The sequence below is a fragment of the Lonchura striata genome, chromosome 30 (genome assembly GCF_046129695.1).
Source record: "Lonchura striata isolate bLonStr1 chromosome 30, bLonStr1.mat, whole genome shotgun sequence".
Lineage (NCBI taxonomy): Eukaryota > Metazoa > Chordata > Aves > Passeriformes > Estrildidae > Lonchura > Lonchura striata.
Genome location: NC_134632.1, coordinates 454,495 through 481,547, shown reverse-complemented (window position 1 = coordinate 481,547; position 27,053 = coordinate 454,495). Strand labels below are relative to the sequence as shown.

Sequence of the window (27,053 nt, the reverse complement as noted above, 5' to 3'; positions counted from 1 at the left end):
TGATAGCCCCTTGGATTTGATGTGACCGTTTAGTCAAACTGAATCAAAAGCATTTCAGGTCCCAAGGAATAGTTTCTGGGTGTGCAGCAGCACCAGCTTCTGTAGGACTGGGGGACTACTTCATAGTGCAGCAGAACAGAGCTAGACAGTGTTAAAGGAATAAAGTGGGGATTTATTAAAAAGGCCATCAAAGGACACACCTTGGGCAGTACAAGAGCCTGGCCGAGGCTACACCCAAGATGGACTCAGAGTCATAAGTTCTCTCACTTTTATAAGTTTTGGTCCATTTCCATACTGGGGTTAATTGTCCAATTACAGCTCCAGGTTACGAAGTCCCATCCTCCCAGTTTGCTCTTCTCAATTTGCTGTTGTTTACACTTTCAGGGCCTGAAGCTGCAATGGTGTCCTTGGTTCTGGGGCTGGAAAAGGATTATTTTGTCTAACTAAACTGTGAAGAGAACTTGCTGACACTCTATATTAATTTTAGAGTTATATACTAATGCAGTACAGAATCTGGAAAATATGAAAGCTAAAACTTAAGGCATCAGCCAAATAGCCCACCTGGTTTTCAGTCACACATTACACTTGGCATCATTCTTTGGAAAAACAATTATATCAAAGTTTTTTCCCTTCTTCCACCTCTGATCCTCTCTCAATCCTCCGATCCTTGCTTTCCAGAGTGCTTTTTGCCCTTCTTTCCTTTCAGGGTACACCCACACAGGTTTCATTCCATGCCTTGGGCTCAAATGATCACAATGGGGTTGATAACAGCAGGAGCAGCATCCTCAGCAGGTGTCAGTTCCCTGCCCTAGGAATCAGTCAGAGTGAGGGGGTTCATCCCTTCCCTCCATGTACAGATCCAGCCTGGCACAATTCCACCACACTCCCATTAAAAGTACCACCTTTATCCAGGCTGCTTGCAGGGCTGGAGATCTATACAGGAAGAGGAAAAATCACCCACTTTGTTATTGTTCAAAATTGTTTCACATCCCTCTCCTGCTGCAAAAATTCAGTTCAGTGCAGGAAGAAGGAATTTCCTGAAACTGAAGCTGTTGCTGAGGCCCTGAAGGATGGATGGAACTTCAGGTATCAAATATCAGACCTGCACACACAGCAGCTGCTTTTACCTAGGGAGTGAGTTCGGCAGTCGCAGGAATATTTCTGTTAATATAACTCTTAGGACATACCACAGGGTTTTTATGCTTCCCACTTCATATCCAACTTCAGCTGGAGTTTAAACACCAGATCTACACTGATTCCAGTAGAATCTATGTGGCTCTCCAGATGTGGCCCTTTAGCTTTGAGTCCTTTCCATTTTGTGACTCTTCATCCCAGTAATGGTACTTTTCACAGGCACTGGTGTCCCTGGTGACTGCAGCAGAGTTGCCTCCAGCCTCCTGGGACAGGGATTTGTCCACACCCCACTCTTTCAGCTCAGAGACAACACTCGGAGGTGCTGGAGGACCAGAGCCTCTGGGTGCCCACCGGGCAGATGTGTGGCTCTCAGGCTGTCTCCCAGCAGATCCCGGAGTGCCCATGCCTCGGTGCCAGCTCTGCCCGGGTGTTTCACGGGTGGCTCTCCCAGAGCTCAGTGCACGTAGCCGGGAAAAGGGAGAGTTCTCACCCAGGACACCCTTGGGTGGGAGGCCACGAGCGGCCGGGGCGCAGCGATCCCGGCACGGGCACGGCGATCCCGGCACAGGGCACAGTGATCCCCGATCCGGGCACGGCGATCCCCGATCCGGGCACGGCGATCCCGGCACGGGGCACAGTGATCCCCGATCCGGGCACGGCGATCCCGGCACGGGGCACGGCGATCTCGATCCGGGCACGGCGATCCCGGCACGGGGCACGGCGATCTCGATCCGGGCACGGCGATCCCGGCCCGGGCACGGCGATCCCGGCCCGGGCACGGCGATCCCGGCCCGGGCACGGCGATCCCGGTCCGGACACAGCGATCCCGGCACGGGCACGGCGATCCCGATCCGGGCACGGCGATCCCGGTCCGGGCACGGCGATCCCGGCACGGGGCACGGCGATCCCGGCACGGGGCACGGCGATCCCGATCCGGACACGGCGATCCCGGTCCGGACACAGCGATCCCGGCACGGGGCACGGCGATCCCGCCCTGAAGCAGAGCCTGAGGAGGAAGGTGCCGGCCTTCCGTGGCGGGAAGGTTAAACCCCGCCCCCTCCCCGCCCTTTGTTACGAATCAGCCAATAGTTCGTGCAGGATGGTGACAGACATTTCTGTCACCCAATGGCCTGCAGCTGAGCGCACGCCACGCCAATGAGCACAGTGCAGGGAGCCGACCGCCCCGCCCCCACTATATATAACGTAGCCCGGGGTGAGCCACCGCGGTTGCGGTGCTGCCCGGACACGTTGCGCGTCTGTTCCAGCGCTCCCGAGCCATGGTGAGTGGGGCGAGGGCCTGGCACAGCAAGGGTAGCCCGGCACCGCTCCGCGAGCTGCAGCGGTAATGGGGGGAACGGAACGGGTGGCAGGACGGCCGCGCCGGACCGCGGTGGGCAGCGGGTCTCGCTGCCCCGAGCCACGTCTCGTCCCGCGCCCTGTCGCTCCCGCCGTCTCGTCCCAAAATGGTGGCGGGCTCGTCGAGAACATGGCGGCCCACGGGACCCTAGCCCCGGCCGGCTGCAGCTCCGTGCCGGGGCCGTCTGTCCCTGCGGGCCGGGGCGGAGAGCCGCCGGGCTCCCGCTGCGGGTGAGGCCGGGGCTCCGCGCGGTGTGCGCGGCCCGCGGGGCCGGCGGGAGGAGCCCGGCCCACCGCCCTGGCTGCGGCCGAGGTGCCGCTCCCGCCCGGGGCTGTCCGCGGTGGGAGCGCCGGGGTTGGGCTGATGGGGAGAGTTCTGAAGGGCTTTGTGAGGCTGGCTGGCGGGAATGAGCTGGTAAATAGAGTCACCTTGATGGGCAGTCTGAAAGGTGTGGCGGGGCTGGGATGTTCCACAGGACAGGGTTCAGGTGCTGAGCTGGGCAGTACAGCTGGAGGCTGGGAAGGGCATGCGGCTCTTCTTTCCCGTAGGGGTGTTTGTCTAGCTACATCTCTGGAAAGAGATTGTCAGAAGGTTACATGGATTTACAAATGTAGCAAGACTGCTACTGTAGGCTTTGGATGTGTGGGAAATACTTGTTGTGCTGAAAATTATTGTAAGCTAGAGTATTGGTGGGATATGTTGAGGTCCTTACTCTTACCTTTTCCTTGGGGGCTGTTTATTGTACGGTTTTCAAATAAAGTCAAGTCAAGAGTTTGAATGCAGCCCCTGGTCTCTGCAAAGGATGCAGATTCCCTGGAGTCCCATCCCCAGGAAACAGTGTTCCTCCACATGGTGTGCTGATAAGCTTGGTCTGAGCTGGCACAGCCATTCTCAGGAAACTTGGCTTTCCATCAGCCTCAGCCAGGTGCAGCTGGACCTTGAGATCGTGCTGGGGAGTGCAGAGGACCTAGAGCCTGATCCAGCAGTGCCATGAGGGAGCTGGGGGGCTGCAGCCCAGCAGTGAGTGCAGCAAGGGACTGAGTCTGCAACTGCTGGAAGGGCAGTGGCAGGACAGGCCAGTGCCCTTCAGCTGGAGCACATCCTGTAGGGAAAGGAAACAGACTGAGCTGGAAAAATTCTGCCTGAAACTTTGTGATTGCAAATAACGTGTATAAGAGTGGGGAAAGCATTTAGTGTTAGATAAGTAAATAAGAGAGGATTCTGTAGTGGCTTGAATACAGCATTTACCAGTGCTGTCTGTATACATTTAATACTTATTCTGAAGCTCTTATCAGTGATGTGTGAAGGCCCCAAGCTATAGAGTGTGACAGTTCTCTTGCCTGTCATTCCAACTTGGAGCTGGTGCTTTTGGAATAAAATCTGAGCCTTGTTCTTTAGTATTCTTGTTGCTATGAAGAGGATATGTAGCACAAAATGTGCAGAGAATCTGTTAGTGTCTGACAAAGATCTGTGTTTCATTGAATAGCTACATACTGCTTAAAAGTCCTTAGTAGAGTTGTAGGAAAGCAGTTGAAAGAACTCTCAAAATAGGACTCACAGTAGCACCAGGCCAGGCTTTGTTACTGACCTCATCTAGCCAAGTTTTGAAAACCTCCAAGGATGGAGATCCTCTCCCACTTCTCTAGTGATATTTTTCAGGGCTGCACCATTCCACACGGGAGCCTTTTCCTAACACAAACCTGAGTCTTTCAGCAACCTCTGAGACTCTGACCTGGAGCCACCTGCAAAGCAGAGGGAAGCCTTCTCCTGTACTGGCCATGGTTTGCCTTACTGTGGGACATTCAGGCTCATTTCTGTGGGAACCTTCAGGATCTTTGCAGCAGGGCTCCCTCTCAGTTAGTGCTGTTTGTACTGGTGTAGACAGTCATTGCCCAATGTGTTGAACTTTGTATTTTGTCCTAGTAAACATACCATGGCTTAATGTGGCACCTGTAGCACCTGGTCTGTGGCTGTGTTGCCAAGCTGTAAATTCAGAGGTGGAAGGAACCCACAAGGGCCATTGACTCCAGCTCCTGGCCCTGCACAGGACACCCCCAGGAATTCCACTCTTTGCCTGAGAGGGTTGCATTCTGTCAGCCCTGGGGTTGTGACCACTGTCCTGGGGAGCCTGTTCCATTGTCTGATCACCCTCTAGGGAAAGCATGGTTTCCTCATATCCAGGCAAACCTCCCCTGACACAGCTTCCTTTGCATCCTGTCACTGGTCACCAAAAAGCCCTCTGCCTCTTTCTCATGAGGAAGCTCTAGATCATGATCAAATCTCCCCTTTTCTCCTGGCTAAACAAGCCAGGCCTTAGCTGCTCCACATACCCATCTTTTCTTCTTCACACACCCTCCATCTCTGTGGTGTGGTATAGTCCTTGCACACCCTTTCATTGACCTTTCCCACCTGCTTAGGAGCTTCTCTAGCAAGTCTTAGATCATTGGTAGGACTTCAGTCAGGTGAGGATCCAGTCTGACATGGTGGTCTGTGTTATTCTCCTGTCCCTCAGAAAAGTTTCAGGCTGTCCTGCTCTCCTAAAGGGATGTTCCCCGAGTTGCTGCCATGGTCTGGTCTCTGTGACATTGCAGCTGGCTTTCCTCTCTCAAGCTGTGCAGGTTGGCTGTGTGTTCTCAGCCATGGCAGCACTGGACAAGCTCAGTGCTTCAGCCTGGAGAGTGATGGTGTAATGGCTTTGGAAAGCAGTGTGGCAGCAGCTCTGAGTAACGCTGCTTGCAGAGGGGATGTGGGCTGGGCATCTGAATATACAGCTTGGATGGATGGGAGCTTAAAAACAGTTCAACTGTAAAGTGCTATACTTGAGAACAGGTGATTTTTTTTTTTTTTTTTTTTTTTTTTTTTTTTTTTTTTTTTTTTTGACAAATACAAATTTCAATTTCATGGGGTTCCCAATGAGTTTGAAAGGACTGTGCTCCTGCTTTTCTGCATTGACTGTGGATGTGGACTAGGCAGTTCCAGGTCATAGAATCACAGAATGGTTTCTGTTGGAAGGGACCTTAGAGACCATCCAGCTTCATCTCTTCCACTAGACGGGTTGCTTCAAGCCCCATCCAACTGGGTCTTGGACACTTCCAGGGAAGGGACAGCCTTCTCTGAGCAGCCTGTGCCAGGGCCTCAGCAGCCTCACAGGGAAGAATTCCATCATAATGTCTAACCCTACTGCATTTTAAGGCTGTTTCCATTTGTCCAAAGTTGCTCTCCTGGAGCCCCTTTAGGCACTGGAAGGGGCTTTCAAGTCTCCCTGGAGCCTCCTCTTCTCCACATGAGCACCTCCAGCTCTCCCAGCCTGGCTCCAGAGCAGAGGGGCTCCAGCCCTTGCAGCAGCTCTGTGGCCTCCTCTGGGCTCGCTCCAGCAGCTCCAGCTCCTCCCTGTGCTGGAGCCCCAGGGCTGGAGGCAGCTCTGCAGGTGGGCTCTCACCTGAGCACAGGGGCAGAATCCCCCCCTGCCCTGTGCCCACGCTGGGGGATCAGCCCAGCACAGGGGGGTTCTGGGCTGCCCGAGCACGGGGCCGGGGCACGCTGAGCTTCTCATCCACCGACACCCCCGTGTCCTTCTCCCCAGCGCTGCTCTCTGTCCATTCTCTGTCTGGCCTGTACTTGTGCCTGAAAGTACTCCTGCTTATCCTGGAATTGCAGGGGACCAAATTGTACCATCCAGTCATAGGGTCTGAACATAGTTTTGGGTAACAGTCACATTAAACTAAAGTATATGTAGGCTCTTCTAGAATGTGCTTTACTGACATTCAAAACTAGATGTTGCATATAAAATGCTACAGATGCACCAGGAGTTTGGAGATGTTTCTATTATGGTTTGGTTTTTACCATTTGAAGTCCTGTGCTGCAATATTAAAGAAACTGGGTTTATGCTCTGGACATCAAAGGGAACTTGGGAATCCATAAATGGGTAGGAACAGATAATTTTGCTGCCATCAACTGTTTTCTACATGGCTTTCATGAGGTAGTTTTATCTGGTGTTGAGGAGTTCAGTACCTTGTGTACAGCAGTGTGGTTTGAGGCCTGATGGGTCTGTATTTAGAAGGGTTATGAAGGGGTTTGTTAGGCAAAGCCTTTCCTTCGGAGTGACAAAGTATCCTCAAGGGATCTGGAGAATATGGATTTGTGTACATTAAATGAAGTGCTTCTGGATCAGTGGAGGATTTTGCTGCCTCTGGTGGATGTGCTCCTGGAGCTGGGGTCTGGGTGTTGCTCTACTGGACACTTAGGCAAGCAAGTGGTGTGATCATCAGCTTTTCTAAATATTTGGTTTGGTATGAAGAGAGGAATTGCCTGAAGAACTTGAGTGAGTTGATCAGACTCTTCCTCTCTGATTGAAGACTAACAAAAGAGGGATGAGCTTGTAAAAATTATAATCTCCAAAAGGGTTTTTCTGGGTGGAGCCGATGAGGTCTCAAAGGGGCTTTTGTGTCCCGTTGTGTTTTGTGCCAAATGCCCCCCACACCAAAACAATAAGGGCAATGTTTTAATGGCTTTGCGGACTGGCAGTCCCCCGGCTGTGCTGAGCCGGTGCTAAACAAGGGCAGTTCTGTTTGTGCTGAGTGATGCGTTTCTGTCCCGCAGCGCGAGTGCATCTCCATCCACGTGGGGCAGGCGGGCGTGCAGATCGGCAATGCCTGCTGGGAGCTGTACTGCCTGGAGCACGGCATCCAGCCCGACGGCAACATGCCCAGCGACAAGAGCATCGGCGGCGGGGACGACTCCTTCAACACCTTCTTCAGCGAGACGGGCGCGGGGAAGCACGTCCCGCGTGCGGTCTTTGTGGACCTGGAACCTTCAGTCATCGGTAACAGACCCGTGCGAGGCGCTGGAGAGTGTTGCCACGTGTTATTGCCACATAAATACTTGAGACTATCGATTTTTGCCTAAGGGATCCATTCCTCTAGTCCTAAAAAATGCTTTGGGGCTTTAAGTTTTTAGTGCATGAAGCTTACCTACACCTTTCTAGTGGTGGAAAATACCTGGATTTATTTTCATTGAGACTGGCAAATGTGCTCTGTGGGGTTTTCAAGAATTTTAGCCTTACCTTCTGCCAGGCTGTGGAGTTAAATGGGTCTCATTAACATGCTTTGTGCTTTTGCTGTGCAAGGAGCAGTTATAGCCCATTGGAACAGTACGGTATAATCTGTGCTGCTGTAGAACCTCTTTAAGATACACTATATATCATTAGGAAGATTCCTTATTGTACACAGGAATGATTGCTGTAGTTTTGCAAAGCAATTTGTGGAAGCTGAACAGGGCTTGCAGAAATGAGTGCCCATAGCTGGCCTAAATTCAGGGACTTCTGAACATGAACTTCAGCTTCCTGTTGCCTTATCTTTGAGAAACAAAGATAAGGCATTTTCTACTCCTGAAAATGTGTTCTGTTCCAAGCTCTGGCAACACTGGCTCTTGGTGTTCAGATGTGGTCCCATGTAACAGCTATTGACCAGTCTTCCATCTTGGGGCAGTAGATGCACTGTCAGCTCAGTGTGAGCTCCTGGTTTCACAAGACCTTCATCCCTTGGTGTCAGGAATCCTGGCTTTCCTCTCACCAGTGTATGCCAGAAGTAATTCTTCTGGAGCTGGTTTTTGGCTGTCTTGCCTCCAGTAGAGATTTGGTGCTGTTATAGCAGAGGTCTGTGTTGCCTGTGCTTATGCAGTTGCTGTGTTTTATCTTTCTGCAATACAGAGTTGGGGAAATTTTTGACTGCTCAGGCTACTCCTCTGTGCCCAATCCATGGCTCTTCTGTAATTTCTGTTCAGTGTAACACACCAAACCCCTTCTTGTGGCTAACATAGCAAATGAACCTCTCAGGGGAGCAGAAGGCTGTGTGGCTGTTTAAGGGTGGAAGTGCTGGTCTGTAACTTTGAAATGAACCCAGGCGTCCTTGGCCATACACTAATATTCCCAGGAGCTGTGCAGGTCTGGCTTTTTTGAGCCCTGTGGCTGTTGCCTCCTCTGCACTGGCCAGGTGGTGGCTCTGAACAACCAGGAACAGCTCAGAAATGAGATGAGGGAGAACAGGTGGCAAATCAGGGCAGAGGAGCTGGTGAGTCTTGGAACAAATGCCAAAAGTAGTGAGTGTTCCAGTGCTTGTTGGTGAGGTGTAGTGTGGAGAGATAGGCAACATTGGTAATACTCAAAGTTAGGGCTTTTTGTTAAAGGTTACATCGTGTTCCTTTCTGGGAAATAATGTTACTCCTCCCTGGCTAATGTGAAAATTAATGCCCCAGTTTCCTGGGCAGGGCTCATGAGTCTCCCCATTCATGCAGCAAGTCCCTGTGCACTGAACTTAGGAAAAACCCATCTTTGTGCATGCAGCAGCTGTGCAGCTGCCATGTGTGTGCACAGGGATTTCTGTCCTTCCAGATCAGTGCTGGTCTTGCAGAAAGCAGCAGGATGGTGGATATGCACCACCTCTGTTGAATGTGGAGGTAAAATACCATCAAACTTTCCACCACAAAATAGGGCAGTGACATCTGGGAATTCAACACAAGTGTCTTTAACGGTCTACCCCAAATAGACTTGAAAACATGAAGGATGGGGCAAGCTGGTTTAGCTGTCCCCTCACCTAAGTCCTTTGTTCCAGGCACACTTTTGTGGTCCAGTGACTGATCCTCTGAACTCTACAAGTTTTGTTACTTCCTGAGGACCATCCTGGCTCATGTTACCCCTGTCTGCATAGGATAAAGAATCATTTTATTCTGGTTCTGTATTTTTCCCTTATTACTCGTATTTGTCCCTTGTAATGTGGAATGGTTGGAAGTCTTGGACACATGGCTATTTGAGATTATAAAGTTTTCCAAATTGTTTTTATTTTGATGCAATCCTAGAAATATTTTAGACTATTGGATTGCAGACTGGAGTGGGAGCTGCTCAGCCTAAACTGGTTTAAATGCTAGTTATATGTTTGTCTTAAGCTTTACTTATATTTGTCTTGCTTGTTCTGTTTCAGATTAATTAATGCAAGCAGGCAACCTCAGCTGTAGTTACTAAATCTCTCTGCTGTCCACAGCTGATTTAAATTAAAGAATGCAATACTGCAATAGCACACAACTCAAGAGTGGTTTGAGCTAAACCAGAGACAAAGCTCTGCTGAGTGTCTTTGTACCTTTCTGGTAGGACAGAGCTTTAGCCTACTGGGTGTTAGTGCATATTTCTGGGAACTAGTGGCTCTAAATCCATCTCCAAATGTATAACTGCTGGGGCATGTGTGTGCTACAGCTTACAGCTCAGGGTTTAGATAATTGCTCTAAGAGCATCTCCTGTTCCTTCTCTACCTTTGGCAGAAAATACAGTGAAAAGAAAGGGACATGTTAGCTGAGTTGGCTCTTCTTGCCCACAGAAGCATCCTGGAGGGATTGGGAAGTGAAGGGGAAAAATGGGATTTCAGCTGCTGGGCTGGAAAATGGGCCTTAAGTTGTCTTAGAGTGGAAAAATGTTTCTGCTGTAGTCCAGTTTTTAATTACTCTGACAGGTAAAAATTCTAAACCTTGGTGTAAAATAGAGCAGTTTCCTAAGCAATAACTTAATTTTTTCTTAGTTATTTAGCATTTGGGCTGTAGGAAGTAATTTACTGATTGATAGTTGCTTTTTATCTGTAAAGGTTTAAGTACATTATTCTAGACACCCCTAGAAGTTTGAAAAAGCTGGTCTATATAGAAAATTTACTTAAAATATTTATATAATATAATAATATACATCTTGTCTCTCCCCAGATGAAGTTAGGAATGGGACATACCGGCAGCTCTTTCATCCTGAGCAACTGATATCTGGTAAAGAAGATGCTGCAAATAACTATGCTCGAGGTCACTACACAGTTGGGAAAGAGATAATTGATCTTGTTCTAGAGCGTATCAGGAAGCTGGTAAGAGTCCTCTTCACTGCAGGCTCTGAAACATCTGTTGTACAGGATTTGGAAATGAGGTTATCAAATACATAAACTGTGCTTTAATTTCTTTGTGGCATAAGAATCTATGGACTTAATCTGCATCTGGTTTTATTCTTAGCCAGCTGACAATGGCTGGATTTTTCCTGTCAGATATGGCTTTCAAGTGGCCTAAAATGCTGATGAGGTGCCTAAAACTTCATATATAGTTTCATGTTTAGAAAGTCAGAACCAAAATTATGATTTGCATAGCTCCTGCTGGAGAAGGATTGGTCTCTGGCTGTGGCTCTTTCAAGGTATTTAAAATAAGAGTGCTTGCCTCTGTTGTTTGGACTACTGTTTGCATTTCCTGCTATTGTGATTTCTGGATAAATTTTATGGTAATAACAATAGAAAAGGAATGAATCTCAGTAAGCTGGGATGTTTCAGCTTCCCCAGTACTTCAGTCATGTGGCAAACTTATGAAGGGGGCAGTTTAAGAGGTTCAGGTTCCCTGTTTAGAGCTGTTAAGCATGTCCATTACCCAGTCTGTGTCACAAAGACAGGAATTCTCATTGCACAAAACCCAGGTGCTTTGATATGGAATGCTGACTGAGTCTTACTGTAAAGTTCACCTTTTGCAGATTACAACTGGACTTATTCTCTACACTTGACTGCCACAGTCTCTAATTAAAGCAATGATAAATTTGGAGCAGGATTTACTTTGACCTGAAAACAGTCATGATTTCTTTGTACAAGCTGTTGGCAGTCCCTGTTAGTCCTGGGAGCTGAGCATCATGTGGCACCTCTTTGTGAGGACAGAGCTGTCTTGTTTTGTCTCCTGAGTGGAGTGAATGGGACTGGCACTGTAATAGGCTGTGACAGCTCACTTCCCTGAGCGGAGATACACACTTGGCACTCGTACAGCATTGGAACAGTAGCTCTGGGATGGGGGATTGCTCCATTTTTGTGCAGACAGAGAATACCAAGTAACTGTAAGGGATAGATTGTGTGTAGGTCTGAATATTCCTGCCTTTCTTGCTCATTGTTAATGGCCCCAGCTGAGAATTGGGCATAGAAGGAATTTTAAGCTAGCAATTTTAAGTGGTTGCCATCCAATATGAAGGGGGTTTAAACCAGCCAAGAATGCTGCTTTTGTTGGGTCTTCTCCTTGATTCTTGGTGGATAAATTCTGTATTTCTGAAACTTGAACTGTTGGTGTGTGTCAATTCAGAGCTGTTTTTCTTGAGCTTGACTGGGGATTCTTAATGCACACAATGTCTTGAACACCTGTATTTTCTCTTTCAGTCAGATCAGTGCACTGGCTTGCAGGGCTTCCTGATTTTCCACAGCTTTGGGGGAGGGACTGGATCTGGTTTCACCTCTCTGCTGATGGAGCGCCTCTCAGTTGACTATGGGAAAAAATCCAAGCTGGAATTCGCCATCTACCCTGCACCTCAGGTCTCAACAGCTGTTGTGGAGCCCTACAACTCCATCCTGACCACCCACACCACGCTGGAGCACTCTGACTGTGCCTTCATGGTTGACAATGAGGCCATTTATGACATTTGCCGTAGGAACCTGGACATTGAACGCCCAGCCTACACTAACCTCAATCGCCTCATTGGTCAGATAGTTTCTTCCATTACTGCTTCCCTTAGATTTGATGGTGCCTTAAATGTGGATCTTACTGAATTCCAGACTAACCTGGTGCCTTACCCTCGTATCCACTTCCCGCTGGTGACGTACTCGCCGATTATTTCGGCAGAGAAGGCTTACCACGAGCAGCTGTCCGTGTCCGAGATCACCAACGCCTGCTTCGAGCCCTCCAACCAGATGGTGAAGTGCGACCCGCGGCACGGCAAGTACATGGCGTGCTGCATGCTGTACCGCGGGGACGTGGTGCCCAAGGACGTCAACGCTGCCATCGCTGCCATCAAGACCAAGCGTAGCATCCAGTTTGTGGACTGGTGTCCTACTGGATTTAAGGCAAGTCTCAGTTCCACCATGATTTCTCAGATTCCTCATTCACTGTCCTGGGTGTTGGGTGCCATTTGTTGCAATGTTGCAGGGTGGTAGAAATGCTGCAACCTCCCTCAAAATGTCTCTTTCAGAAGGCACGCAGAGTAAGGCCACAAGAACAACCATTTCAAGTCCATGCACACACACACCACAGATAGCTCAGCAGAGGAAAGGCAGGAAGGGTCTTTGTGTGATGTATTCCAGCGAAGGTTTATTGCATCCACCACGCCAAAGGGATCAGGGACAAAGACACAACCGTGTGCTGTGCACAGGCAAGTGTGGGGACAGTGGCCAATGACCTGAGGGCATAGGGGCAGGACAAAGGGCAGCAACCTGTAAAGGGGCATGAGGGATGAACATTTGGGGTGGGCAGGGTCAGCTGGCCAATGGGGAAGCAATCTAGAGTGGCAATAGTGCTGCAGAGCACCATGGGGGAAGTCTTCTCTTTCAGCCTAGGTGGGGAAAACTCTATGGTATGTTCCCACAATGGAGTGTATTTGCTCTGAGTTGTTCTGTAGGTACCTGTTTTGTTTTCTGAGATGCGGAGATTTATGTTCTCATGCATGGCTGTTTTGTGAGTGACAGATTATAATCATCTCCTGTTGTCTGACTTTAATAATTGTCATTGTCAAACACCACAAAGAAACTCATGGTCTCTTCCACCTCTCCTGTAGGTTGGCATCAATTACCAGCCCCCCACAGTGGTTCCTGGGGGTGACCTGGCCAAAGTCCAGCGGGCAGTCTGCATGCTGAGCAATACCACAGCCATTGCTGAGGCTTGGGCTCGCCTGGACCACAAGTTTGACCTGATGTATGCCAAACGTGCCTTTGTTCACTGGTATGTTGGAGAAGGGATGGAGGAGGGGGAGTTCTCAGAGGCTCGGGAAGATTTGGCTGCACTTGAGAAAGATTATGAAGAAGTGGGCACAGACTCGATGGATGGAGAAGATGAAGGAGAAGAATATTAAATCCAACAGTGAATTTCAAATCTGCCATTTTACTGTCTCTTTAGTAGCAATGTAAATCATGTCAACTGATTGGAATAAACTTCTTTAATCAAGCACTTCAGCAGTGTCCAAACTAGTGTACACTCATTAACTACATGCAGTCAGGAGTCCAAGAGATGGAATTCCTTTCTGAAGAAAGTAGCTGAAAAAATAACCATGCTATAGTTCAGTCAGTCCTTTCCTTAAGGCACTGCTACTTGAAGAGCTATTAGTGCCCAGAACATGAGACTAGAATGAGCTGGAGCTTTTTCTGGAAGGTGTTAGGTATATTTTTTTCCAAGACCCTAGAGCCAGTGTCACAAGAGGCAAAAGGAGCTGTGTTACCCATAAAAGATGCAAGACCTTCAAAACTGAAGGCTGTTTGGGTTAGTTGTCTCCTATTGTTAGAGAGGACCAGTAACTTAGAGATACAGTAACTTGGATGGGGAGGAGATGGCCAGGAAGGGTGTGCCATAGCATGATGGACCTGCCACTGTAGCCAGAGCCTGAGCAGTGGTTGCCCTTGTGTTGCTGTGCCCTCCCACAGAAGGAACTGGTGTCCCTGTCTGCAGCTCTCTAGGGTCAGACTTCATCTGAAGCTGTCTGGAGAAAAGTCTCTGGGTTAACTGGCACAATTAAACATCTTAGTTTCCCCTGTAACTAAGTCTTTTGCAGAAGAAATTATTCCATGGGTTCAGATATGAATGCTGCCATCCTTTTGTGTAAGCTGATGGAACAGGAGAGGATTTGGCTAATCAGGTTTATCTTCAGATGTGAACAGCCTCTGTCTGAAACCTTCTGCATCTACTTAGTGGGGGCCTGGGCACACAGTGAGCCACAAAACAAATAAATTTGTTGTTGTAGAGCTGGATAACTGAGGAATCTCCCCCACAGCAATGCCAAAGGTAGAATAGTTAAATCTTAAGATTGAATACTGAATGTGATTACAGGATACCAAAGTCTGAGTCTAAGATGAGATTTGGGCTGGAGAATTCTCCCCATCCAATTTCAAACTCGCTCATATTCCTTCTGATTTAATAGCAGACCATGATTCAGGCCAAGCCTTGAAATCTGTTAGTTGCAGATATGCACACCTGCTGGACAGGAGTCTCAGCTGAAGTGTGTGAGATTCCTGAGCTCCCTTTTCATGGAAGCTTCAGTGTTCAGGTAATGCTGCAGTATCTGACATCCCCTCACAAAGTGGTGTCGTTTTCCTGGTCCCAGTTGGCTGAACTTGTTCTAGGTGGGGGTGTCACCTGTAATTTAGAGTACTAGACTGCTGCTGTTGATGGAAGGTCCCAGAACAACCTGGTTTGTGAGAGCAGACTGGGAATTGCTTTGGCTTCTCTTGTCCTGGATCACTCAGTGGTTTTTTTAGCTATTGTGTTGAGTCAATCTGATTTAGAGCTGGAAGTTACCCGTTTTACAAAGATGGGGAGAACAGTCTTAGTGCTTTATCTCCTTGATGGTTGTCTCAGACAGTCAGCCCTGCTGTTGCACAGGATGTGTGGCAATCACACCTCCTGCCATTCAGCACAGCTAAGTGTGGCCAGTGTTTCAGTGAGTTTCTCATTTGTTTTTCCTTGCGGTTTTATGTTCCAGGGTAGACATAACAGTCATTAATTTGAAGTCCTTCTTCAAATTCATGACTTATTTTCCTGCTTACTGGTTGATTAAGCAAATGTGTTTGGTGGGGCCCAGGGACAGACACATCCATTCCAGTCAGAATGAGTCCATGTTGGCAGTTATTCAGGTTTTAATGGGATGGCAGTTCCCAGAGAGAAACGTGCACAGGGCTGTTTGGTGCCATGCAAGTGTCAGGTTTTCACCCTGAGCATCCTGTATTGCCAGCAGATCATGGAGAGTGCTCTGTGCCACGAGTGCAGCAGCATGATTTCCCTTGGAAGTTAATTGTATTGGAGTTGTGGGTTTCTGAACTGGCATTTAGTGGGGTCTTTTAGCAGTGATCTGGCTTTTCTGTGAGGAATTTGGTTCCATTGAAGCTTGGCTTACTCCTGCGAGTAGTGTCTGGTTTTTACTGCAGTGGTGGATTACTAGTATAGGGGCCACTTCCTCTGCGGTGGGAATTGGCTCATGATGTGTCTGTTTGATCCAGGCGTGTACAGTGCTGAGGCTGTGCAGGGCACTCAGCAGCCATGTCAAATCCTTGTGCATATGGAATGCTGAGCTCTGAAAGCCTGGGAATCCCAATTTGTGCAGGCATTTGATGAGAAGCATTATGGTTTTAATTTTTAAAAGTTACTTTTTTAAAAAGTAATGTTACTTAGAGAAGATGTAATCTGCAACATGATGGGTGGAAGGTTTCACAAGAGATACTCTGTCACCTGGTAGCCATGGGACTGATGCTGAAAACATATTATACATTTTCAGCCTACATCATACTTGAAGCTTCATCATATCAGTATTAAGAAACCCTGTTGCTTTAGCTAGTGGGCAGCTGCTCTCTGTGTAGGCATGTGCATGCTGAGCTAAGATAAGATGGGTTTTTCTCAGATATGAAGCCAATTACAGCAGGAAAATCCTGCTAAAACTGCTCTTGCTTCAGTGAGCTGCAGAAATCCTTAAACATGTTCTAATTACTGACTCTATGGGTGCATTAGCAAATGTGTGGTTCATCCGCTTCCTGAAATGTAGAGGAGATCTTGCACTGAATTAAAATTTGAGTGTAAGAGTGTGAACTTCTGAAACTTGCAGAGGCTGATGTTAGCTGTCACTTTAAGGAAATTGCTTGCTTTGCACTCTGAAAGCCTTTCTCTAATTCTATACTTAAGGTGTTGTTTTGTTTGATAAGAAATGCCCATACTTGTGCTTTGCGTAGTCATGTGCCTGTTTGCACTGGCAAAAGTGCAGGCATTATCTAGTGGTAACTAAATATACCTTTACCTGTGTGGTGACACAGCTTTCTCCAGTATTGAGATTGGCAATTAATAGATCTCACCTGACAGAATAACTTGTGTGAGTCATGAGGTGGAGGAGGAGGAGGAAATGAGTTGGAGCCATGGCGGTCACTGTGAACTTTGTTGTAAATTCTGCTGTTATCTGTAAGATCTGTTCTAAGATGGCTCTGGTGCTGTTCCAGGAGAATGCAATGCAGCAGAATTTGATTTCCACCCACTCTGCCCTCTGAAAAAGCATATGAATCGCCTTTAATGTTCTAATATCTGTATTATATATATAATTATGTACATTTCTAATTTCTATAGTAAGCATGCCACAGTATAATTGTATGATAAAAATCTCCTTTGGGCAGCAGAGGTAACATAAGCCCACAGCTACACATGCCTCTGCCTCCTTACTACAGATAAATTGATCTCAAGTAATATCAGAAAGAAATGTTGTGCCTCAGATACTTAAAATTCTGTCAAATAGGCAATGCTCACCCATTCATTCATTCCATTACTTTATGTCCACTTACAGGAGCACATTTAAACAATTTTTGGTTGTTTTGTTCCAGGCCATCAGCCTTGCTAGGTCTGTTGGCATTCCTGTTTGCACCCTGCTCCACACTGGCAAGTCCCCCAGCAAGACAAGCCAGGCTGGCATGGTTCTGTACTGACTCTGCTTTGCAGTCCAGTCCCTGTGAGCACTGTAACAGCAGAGCTTGAGAGCTGCAGCAGTGCTGCTGCTGTGCTGCCCTGTGGCTGCACTGCCTCTGGCCTCCAGTGCCTGTGTTCTGCCAGATAAACCTGTCTGCCTTTGCAGCAGGCCGTGGTTTCCTGTGTGTAGGAGATGCAGCGTGGAAACAAAGCTGCCATGGTCACTATTTATAGTGCAGAGCTATTTCAGTGCAGGGGGGTGGGCTTTTCACTGGCCTTGCTCAAGTTTTGTGGCAACAGAAAGGAAGGGACCTTAAAGCTCATTTCACTCCACCCTCTGCCATGGGCAGGGATGCCTTTCACTATCCCAGGGTGCTCTAAGCCCAGTCCAACCTGGCCTTGGACACTTCAGGGCTTTGAAGTCACGTTTCTTTTGTAACTCCAAAAGGTTTAGGAAGAAAGATGAGTCTGGTACTAAATGTGGAGATGTCATATCCTGGATAAGGGGCTGTGAGCTGCTATGGCTGGGAAAACAGTCTTCTGTCAGGAAAAAGATACTGAATTAGGTGACTCCTGATCTTGCCTGTTTTGTTAAGTTTATAGGGAATTGCTTAAAATAAAAAAGTGTTTTCTTTTGAACTCCAAAAACAAGGACTGGGTTTATAAGTAAATTCAGCAGTAAAGAGCTGCAGAACAATTTTCCATCATATTACATGACTCCCTGGAAGGGCTGGAGGGGTTTCTCTCTGTGCTGGGGAGGTGATAGTGATTAATCCCTTGGCTCTCTGGGTTTGAACTAGAAAGAGGACTAACTGTGTAACTTCAGGCTGTGCAGAGACTTTGATCTACAGATTTCTCCTAAAAGTTGGGCAAGTAGATTAAAGATGTGGAGTCTCAACTGGCTGTTAATGGGGAAAGGAATGAGAACATGAGGAAATGGGAAAGGTTACATTGCTCTGAAGTTTTGTAGGTGTTAGCTGACAAGATGCTGAGAATACCAGGATGGTAAATAAAAAAAAAAAAGGGCAAGAATCACATGAGGAGTGGTGCTATCTGTGGAGCTTTTCAGTGAATTGAGTCAGTTAAACCCTGGTCTCCATCGTTCTGCTGTCATGTCCTTGTTCCTTGGCTTTCTGCAGACCCTCCTTTGTATGGTGAGCTTCATGTGATATAAAACATGTTGAGTTGTCTAAAGGTATTCTTAGATCTTTGGCTACTACCCTGTTTTCTCATCCTTCCAGCCAACTTTCAGGAGCAGGTTTCCCACTTTTTCTGCAGCATTATTTTGTTTTCCCTGGTCTCTGTCAGGAGCTTGGAGTACTTGGGCACAAAACCATAAAGTCTTCTTTTCAAACGTCTGCTAGAAAACAATAGCTGTAAATACTAAGTTTGAAGATTCAGAAAACATTCTGGGAACATTTAGGAATTATTTTTTTCTAATGCTGAACAGTTAATTAGAAATTCAGAGAGACTTGGGAGGTCTTAAGTGAATTACTCTATGAGAAAAAAAGGAGGTGGATCTGAGTCCCTTTAAAATGAAGCATTGCAGCCCATTGGATGTGCTCATCCTGGCTTTAAGAAGTATTCCAGACTTCTGTGTGACACAAGTGTATGAGTGGTCTCTCAATTTTGGCTTAATATATGCAGCTGTGATTTTGATACATCAGCTTCAAAGCTGAGGGAGGAAGAAAGGTTTAAGCTTTCTTTGTAAGTTTTAAAAAATGGGAAGCAAGTCCTAATCACAGGCAGGAATATTGAAATTCATTTTATGAGATTTGGACTAGAGATCAGATGTTGAGAGAAGTTGAAAAAAAAAAATGTTCCAGATGACTTAGGCTTGTGTCCATGTGGGTGTGATCAGGGCTCCAGAAAGGCTTCCCCAAAGATGTTGAATTAGGCATTCCTGCCCCTTCAGCTCTGCTCCCCTCGGGAGGTGATGGGTGATGTTGAACTGCCCTCACGCTGTGCTGAGAGCCTGTTTGTAGCTTCCTCCTAAGCTGCAGTTCTTTCATCTCTAAATAGTTCTGGATTGAAGTGGTGAGAGGCTGTCGCTGGGGTCTATCTGCAGACCTGTCTCTGCTCCTTACACACCAGGCAGCAAGTGCCTGTTGTTAAGTCCAGAGCTTGTGTTTGACTTCAGAAGGCTTAAACTGGGACAAATTTATCTGTCTAAAATGGCTCAAACTTCCTGAGACTTGGCTCAGAAGGAGCTGGGGTGGCTCAGCCTGGAGAAAAGGAGGCTCAGGGAGGACCCTCTGGCTGTACACAAGTCCTTTACAGGAGGGGACAGCCAGGGTAGAGTCAGGCTCTCCTCTCAGGGTACAAGGCACAGGACAAGAAGAAAGGGCCTCGAGTTGTACTGTGGGGATTTAGATTAAATATGGAAAAAGTCTTCCCAAAAGGGAGGTCAAGCACTGGCACAGGCTGCCCAGGGCATTGGTGGAGTCACCATCTCTAGGAGTGTTCAAAATATGTGTGGATGTGGCACTTGGGTACTTGGTTTAGTGGTGAACATGACAGAGCTGGGGGAATGGATGGACTCTGTTTTTTTTCCAGTCTCAATGTTTCTGTGATTTTTGCCCTGCAGTTTTCATCTGTTCTTTCCCCAAGATAAGAACCCCTGAGGTTACTCGCTGTTTGTGTTCCAGTTCCTGTTTCAGAGGTGGCTGCTGTGAGAGACTTGTTGCAGAACTTCAAATTAGGGAGGAATTCCAAGCAATGTTCTTCAAGAAGGCTGCAGAAACCTTCAGCATCTTTGTGTTGCTTTTCCTTTTGTTAGAGCTCTGTGGCTGCAACTGTCAAATGCATTTCATGCTCTTACCTCACCACCACTTGCAAAAGCTGCACTTCACTTGTTCTGCTGAGTGGGGATCTTTGTGGCTTTTCAGTTATTTCCAAACCCTGTTGTGGATCTTGCCGTGGGTGGCTGCTGCTGGTGTGCAGTGAGATTGCAGTGACATCACAATCAAGAGATGATGTCCCACATTGAGCCTGGTGCTGTCTTCCAGGAGTCTGGGACTTGATTCTGTGCAATTCTGCACAACTTGCCACAACAATGCCCTATGCTGAGTTATTTTTTAATATGTGTATATATTTTATACATATATTTACACACATATATATGTATATAATATATCCTACCTGCTGGCTATCACCATCCTTGTTGTCTCATTCAGGCAATCATGTTTTCATTCTTACACTGCCCTTGGCACTGAGCTTTGTGTTAAATTGGAAAAAAAAAAATCCCTTCCTGCAAGAAGGGCCCAGTTTTCTTTTGCTCCCCCAAACTCGGTGTAGGACCAGCTGGGTGCTGGAGCAGGGAACTGAGGTACCAGGGCTTAGCTACAGCTGCTGTGCAACCACAGACTCCTCTGTTCCCTGCTGAGTGAGACAGAATGGTTTCTGCCTTTTTTCTTCACAACTTCTGTGATGTGTTTATGTGAAAGGCAGAGCCCGTGCATGTATGGAAGTGTCCCAGTCACGTCTCAGTATGCTATAGAACAGTTTCTGCCATTGTCCACAAATGCTTTTGAATCTGGTATTAATGCCTTGCTGTGAACATATGAACATATGGCACCCAGAGATGGGGTTCCTATTCCTAACTTCCCTCATCATTCCAGCAAGTTACTGGCACTTCCATGCAGAGTACTCCTGTTTCTTGTTTTACTTGTTGCTGTTTAGTGTTTATCTTCCTCTCTATGTTTTCAAATTCTGTGCCTGTTTCTTTGCTTGTTCACTGCTGTTGCAGATCCTGGCAGAGTGTTTTGGCTCCAGTTTTGTCTATTAGAGCATATGTGCACTGGCTTCATTACTGTGACTGCCTGCAAGTACTTAATGTCTGCTAAGTGTCTGCATGTGTTGGATCTGCCTGATGAGGCTGAGGGGGGCAGCTTGACCCCACACTGGTTTAGACTGTTTACTTTGGACTGGTTGTATTAAACACTCATATGTGATCAGTGCAGGCACTTCTCTGAAGCACCTGTGTGCTGATACACCTCTTTTTTTCTTGCTAATTGTAGGTGCTGGCAGATCAAGAGTAACCCTTACTATTGTACTTGTGATCACTAAGGGCTTTTTTTGTTTAGTCTTGTACTTCCATGTGGGAGATTCTCTAATGTCTGTTGGAGACCTTGAATTTTTTACATCATCTTCCTCAGATGTGTGGTTCCAGGTATGAAGACAGTAAGCTAAGTTTCCTTTGTGAAGCTCTCTCAGAACTCTGCATTTGGAGGCCTGATTTTGTGACTGTAAAGCTCCTAAATTATTTCCATTGCCAGGTTGTTTAATGCCACTCTTTCCCCTTTGAATGCCTGCTGGCTCCCCAACTGCTTTTAACCTGTGTGCCATCTCCCATACTCATTATCAGTCTTCCTTGGTATGATTCATGTGGGTTCTTGCCACCTTTGCTTTGCTGACATTCTCACCTTTGCCATCCACACTGACTGAAATGTCTTCTCTGCCTTAATTCATGTAGCTCTTGCACATTCTTCATTGCACTCAAGTGGTCTGCAACTATTTCTGCACCTTTCAATCCTTTTTAGGAGCAGTTTTTCTATGGCTCTTTATCAGTGCAGGAGTAGTTTAAAACCCAGGTTTTAACTTGGGTTTTAACACAGACAAGTCCTTGTCTATTCAGCCTTGGATTGTATATTTTTAGTGTATTTCAAGTGATCCACAGGTGCTTAGATGGTTTTGTGTGTACTTGCTTATTGAAACCTGGCTAGTAGCTTGGTGGGAGAGTTTGAGAGTGTAATCCCTCTGGAATGCAGGTGCAGGTACCTGGGTACAAGGATCCCTGAATCCAGTGCTATTGCCCAAGCTAATGAAGTGTCCTCACTGCCCTGGTCATGTCACCCCTGGTGTGTCTGAAAGCGAGTCTTGGAGCATGTCTGGGTAACTGAGGGAAATTTCGGCTGTAGCAAAGGCAGGAAGTCTGACTGGGAACAAGATTTGCTAATTAAACATTTTCTGCAGAACCAGCTTCTCTCCTTGCCTTGGCCTGGGGATGTCACGGCATCGTGGGAGGGGCAGAGGTTTATTTGAGGTGGCACACACAGTGACAGAGGGCTGTGCAGGGCTGGCACAGGGCACAGTCTGCTGATTTGTGGGGGGGTTTTGTGCTGCTTCTGCTTGCCTTGGCAGAAACCACAGCTGAGTTCAGATCTTTCCGGGAGACCAGTAGTGATGGTACTTTGTTTCACTGCAATCAAGGGGCTAGGGCAGAGAAGATGTATTTTCATGTCTCAATTAGTGTTGTTTCTAAGAAAAAAGATAGGCTTTTGTGGTTTTATACATTGTGGCAAATTGTGTTTCCCAAGTTGCTCTGTTGTTGCCAAGGCTTCACTTTCTCAAGCATTGAGGCCTGGGGCTGAGCGAGTCACCCTGGGCTCCCTGTACAGTTGGTGCAGAGCAGCGAGGGGGGGTTGGGTGAGGTTATTCTGACCTATTTTAGGCACCTGCCTTAAGATAATGAACTTCAAAGCCTCACCCTCACTGCCTGTCATTGCTACACTGCTGCCAGGTCCCTTGTCAGCCTCCAGACCATGAGAATCCCACCCTCTGCATGTCCTGCCTGGAAGCAGGTTGTGTCCCACGCTGCTGTCACTTGCATGCTGAAGCACAGGAAGGTACAGCCCAAATTTCTTGAGTGTGAGTCAGAGACTGCCTGAGAGCAAGGTGAGGCATGTGAAACAGCACCTCAGCTCTGCCTTTCCAGCACTTCCAACAGCTGTGGTTTGCTTATCCTTGTTCTGAGCAAGGATTTGGAGTTAGGCTTTACTCAGCTTTAATAGTATCTAATGATAGGGTAGGGGACTTAAAGAATTTTATTAATAAAAGTAATGCTGAAGGCAGTTGCACAACTGCAGGGGAGCTTCCATATTGGCTCCACATGCTCACCAGCTGTTCTTACCTGGCTGTTGACAGTCCCCACTGGACCTCTGCAGCTGGGGGATTTCTGTCCTCGGCCATTCGGTTCCAGCCCACAGCCGAGGCTCAGGTTTCCTGCCTGCCCCCTCCGCAGGCCCCTCAGCAGGGTTTCCTGTACTGACAACTCCAGCCTGAGCAGTTAAGAGCTGCTGGGGCTCTTTGGCTTCCCACAGTGCAGAAGGGATCACAGGGAGCAGTGTGGACATGGAGGGGCAACTTCTGGAGCAAAGGCAGAGACACACCAGGGCATCTCTAGATTAAAACCAATGGTTCGGTTGTAGCAAAAGTTGCCAGCAAAGTACCTAACTCCCCATCAAAGTGCTGCTGCTGAGCCTCACCCAGGGCACAGTGTGAGACAGGCGATTTGGCCTGGCATCAGAGGAATACCCAGTGCAGTGTCTGGGCTGGGAGCTGTGCTGTAAGTTGCAGGTCTGCTGTCCAGAGCCTGGTGTATTCAGAATACTCCATAATTTTTACCAGGATCCCAAGATCACAGTGCCTTGTCACTAACAGCCCTGTTTCTCAAGGACTGATGTGCATCACCATCTCTGGGAGCAGCTGGAAAATGTAAACCCCTTCTCTAGCCTTGATGATGACACTTGGACTGCGTTGCAGGTTTGTGCAGGCTTTTGGTTTGCCCAGGAAAACTGGTTTGGTTTGATCTGTCAGAGATTCTGCTTACTAAATCTGTTTGTTCCCAGGAACCTATTTTCTTAAAGAGCAGAGAAGCTCAGCACATCTCTCCCTGCCCTGTACTCCTCTAACATGTAGAGCTTTAATTAGGCCAGACTGTGCTGATCAAATGAGGGCTTTGGCTTCAGTGGAATTTCAACTCTCAAGTGGTTCTGATGGTCCCTGGACATGGTAGTGCACCTCCTGGGCAGGATCTCCAGCTCACCTCTGGGTTATTCTGGAGTGGATCTTGTGGAATGTTACCATATTTCCCTGAGTATTGTTTATTGCAGAGCCTCTGGCAGTTGTTTGGCTTTCCCAGTGTCCCAAGAGCAGATATCGTCTGTCTGCTCAGAAATCCAGGGTATGGTGTTTCCTAAAGCTGTTCTCCTCAGTGTTCCTGTTGTGCCAGGCTGATAGCAACTGTGCTCAGTGGGTGCTGGAGCAAGTGGCTACAGTGGAAGTTCTTGTTGCGACACAGAATTAAAGAGACATAGACTGAGATGGAAGGTGTTGGGTCAAGGGACTGGTAGCCAAGCTTTGTCTGAAGAGGAGAGCTGGTCTAGAATGGCAAGGGCAGGTTCACAGAAGGAGGAAAGATTAACCTGATTATTCTTACTCTGCTCTCATGAGACACCAGCTGCAGAGCTGCATCTAGCTCTGGGGTCCCCTGCACAGGAAGGATGTGATGCTGTTGGACTGAGTCCAGAGGAGGCCATAAAGCTGATCAGAGGGATGGAGCACCTCTCCTGTGAGGAAAGGCTGAGAAAATTTGGATTGTTCAGCATGGGGAAGAGAAGCTTTGGAGTGATGTAATTGTAGCCTTCCAGTACCTGAAGAGAGCATACAGGGAAGAGGGGCTATTTACACAGGAACGGCTTCCCACTGCCGAATGGCAGGGTTAGATGGAATATTGGGAAGGAATTCCTCCTGTGAGGGTGCTGAGGCCCTGGCCCAGAGCAGCTGTGGCTGCCCCATCCCTGAAGTGTCCAAGGCCAGGTAGGACAGGGCTTGGAGCAACCTGGGATATAGTGCAAGGTGTCCTCTGCCCATGGCAGAGTGTGGAACAAGATAAGCTTTGAAGTCCCTCCCAACCCAAATCAGTCTGGGATTCTGTGATCTTCCTTGCAGTGTCTGAGTCAGATACATAAATGCAAACAAGTCAATATAGGCTGTGTGAACAGGGTGATCCAGGCAGGTGATGGCTGGTGCAGGAAAATGAAGGCGAGGTTTGCAGTCATGGAAAGTTCATGATATGGTGCCCATCCAAGAAAACACAAAAGATTTTCTGAATAAACCTCCAGGCTAATGGGACTCCTGTAGTCAAATGGTGTGTGACAAGAGCTGTACTGCAGCAGCATATAAGGGGACACTCAGATGTGAATGGTTCTGGACAGATACTCTGTTTTGGAGATCACAGCTGGGTGAGGATGAAGGAGTTGCCAAGATGTGGTGAAGAATGCTTGGCTTCAGTTGGAAGCCTTGGCACTCCTCACCTTGGGCCAACCCCTTTGGATGGCCTTTGCACTATGTGCTGGAGTCCTGCTCCCTTATTTCTCACTGTCCCTGCTCAGTCCCTGCCAGCCCTGCAGCTGCTCCTGGGTTAATGCTGAGCTGCAGCAAATGGGGGTATTCTGCTCACAGGGCACAAATGGAACAGGCTTGGAGAAAGCTCTTCTAATAAAAGGTTAATTAATGGCAGTCAACTGAACCATGAAGAAGGAATGTCTGCACGCTCATTCCAGCTGAGGGAAATCAGCTTTCCTTCCTGCAGCTTGTGCCTCTGACACTTGGGGAATTGGGTTTCTAAGCCAGACAGTGCTGTGCCACACTAATCCCCTGAACAGAACAAATACTGCAGATGTCACAGCAGAGAGAAGATACAGAGAAAGCAACATGCAAAAGGACACATTTGTGGTGATGAAGTGTTTTCATTAGCAGGTAGCAAGGTTAGCAGGAAAGACAAGTAAGATGCTTGATGGGATGCACAGACCCTTCAGGGCTTCCTGCTTACCTTAAATCTCCATCTTATCCACCCCTGAGCCACTTTGCCCTCCCTTCAAGGCACCTGTTTTTTATCCCTAGGTCATCCCTTGATCTCCCTGCTCTGCCCATCTTCAGATCTTTGTAGCAAGTGCTTTTTTTCCTCCATCAGAACTACCTAAGTAAAATACCTGGTGTCTGAGTGTTTTTCATCGCAGCCCCATGGGAGGCCTTTAGATGTGACAGAAGTAGCATAAACAGTCCTGCTGAATGGGGTCCTTCAGCTCCGTGGAAAGGAGTCCTCAGGGAATCGTTGGAGAAATTGATTTATTTGTGGAACACTGTAATCCACTGTTGTTTAAACATCCCTGCCCCTCAGGGACGCTCAGACACAAAGTTTCAAAGATAGTGTTCTCCTCCCTGCCAGAGCCCCTCAAGTTTGGGACGTGCTGCAGACCAGCTGTTGGAAGGTGATGAAGCTTAGTTTTCTCTCCAGATGGTGATATTTGGTGATTTGTACGGTGGGGCCTCTTGGTGTAAATGGAAGTACAAACAAATATGTTGCATTTTATATCTATGGTTAAAGCTCCTTGTCTAAACATGATCTTCCTTTTGTACAAGGAAAGGGGTATAGTAACTTCTATCACGTGTGGGTCAAACTCGGGGAAGGAAAGGACAGGAACCTCGTGGAAACCAGAGATGCTCCTGCTGGCTGGGGACCCTCTGGGGCTCCCAGAAGCTGAGCCTGCCTAATCTGGAGCCCCATCTGTGTGACTCTGGGCCCACCCTGTCCCTGCAAGGGTGGGACTATCAGAGCTCAGCTCAGCGCTGGTGCTGACTCAGAGCTCAGCCTGGCTCAGGCTGGCCCAGCACAGCCCCTGAGCCCAGCGTGGCATGGAGAGCAGCCTGTGCTGCCAGGCTCCGAGGGGGTGCCTTGTCCTGTGCCCCTGGCAGAGACAGCCCTCGGGGTGCGGGTCCTGCCCCTCTGCATCCCCCCAGGGAGGCTCCAGCAGGGACAGCTCAGAGGGGAGCATCTCTCCCTTTGACACTGCCTGCACAAATGCTTTACAAAAGCTTGTCCACTTTCTTTTTTTTCTTCAATTTTTCAGTGAGGAAAAGAATTTGGTTTGTCTTAAACTGGCCCTGAGCACTTTGTACAAATTTTTGATTCACTGTAACCGTGAGCAGCAGCGTGGAGAGCTGACAGCTTCCTCCTCATCCATCTCCGGGGAAGGTGTTCCTGTGCAGTGACACGGAGCTGATTCCTGAGCATTCCTGCTGTGGCAGTGTGCAGCGGGGTAAAGTGAGGGCCTTGCTCCCCGAATCCCTGGCTGTCACCTCTGGGACTCGGTGTTACTTCTCCAGCCACAGCAGTTAACAGGGGACGCTCTTCTGAGTTTTAGTGGAAATTTGAAGCCGGTAAGTGAAGTTTTACAAGAAACGACACCCTGAGTATTGTGTGCACGTCACGAAAGTTGCAATTGTTTGTTTCATTGTCGGATGTGACAGCACCCGCGTTGGCTCCGCT

The 27,053-nt window shown here is 47.9% G+C and overlaps 1 protein-coding gene across 1 annotated transcript; it reads left to right on the top strand.

The window, feature by feature from the left end:
* The first annotated feature begins 2,316 nt into the window (after positions 1-2,316).
* Positions 2,317-13,462, top strand: LOC110469156 (tubulin alpha-1 chain). The gene is made up of 5 exons (XM_021527662.1): positions 2,317-2,414; positions 7,091-7,313; positions 10,229-10,377; positions 11,686-12,366; positions 13,074-13,462. Exons 1-5 carry the CDS (start codon positions 2,412-2,414, stop codon positions 13,365-13,367), a joined length of 1,350 nt encoding a protein of 449 aa, XP_021383337.1. The 5' UTR covers positions 2,317-2,411; the 3' UTR covers positions 13,368-13,462.
* Positions 13,463-27,053: the final 13,591 nt, after the last annotated feature.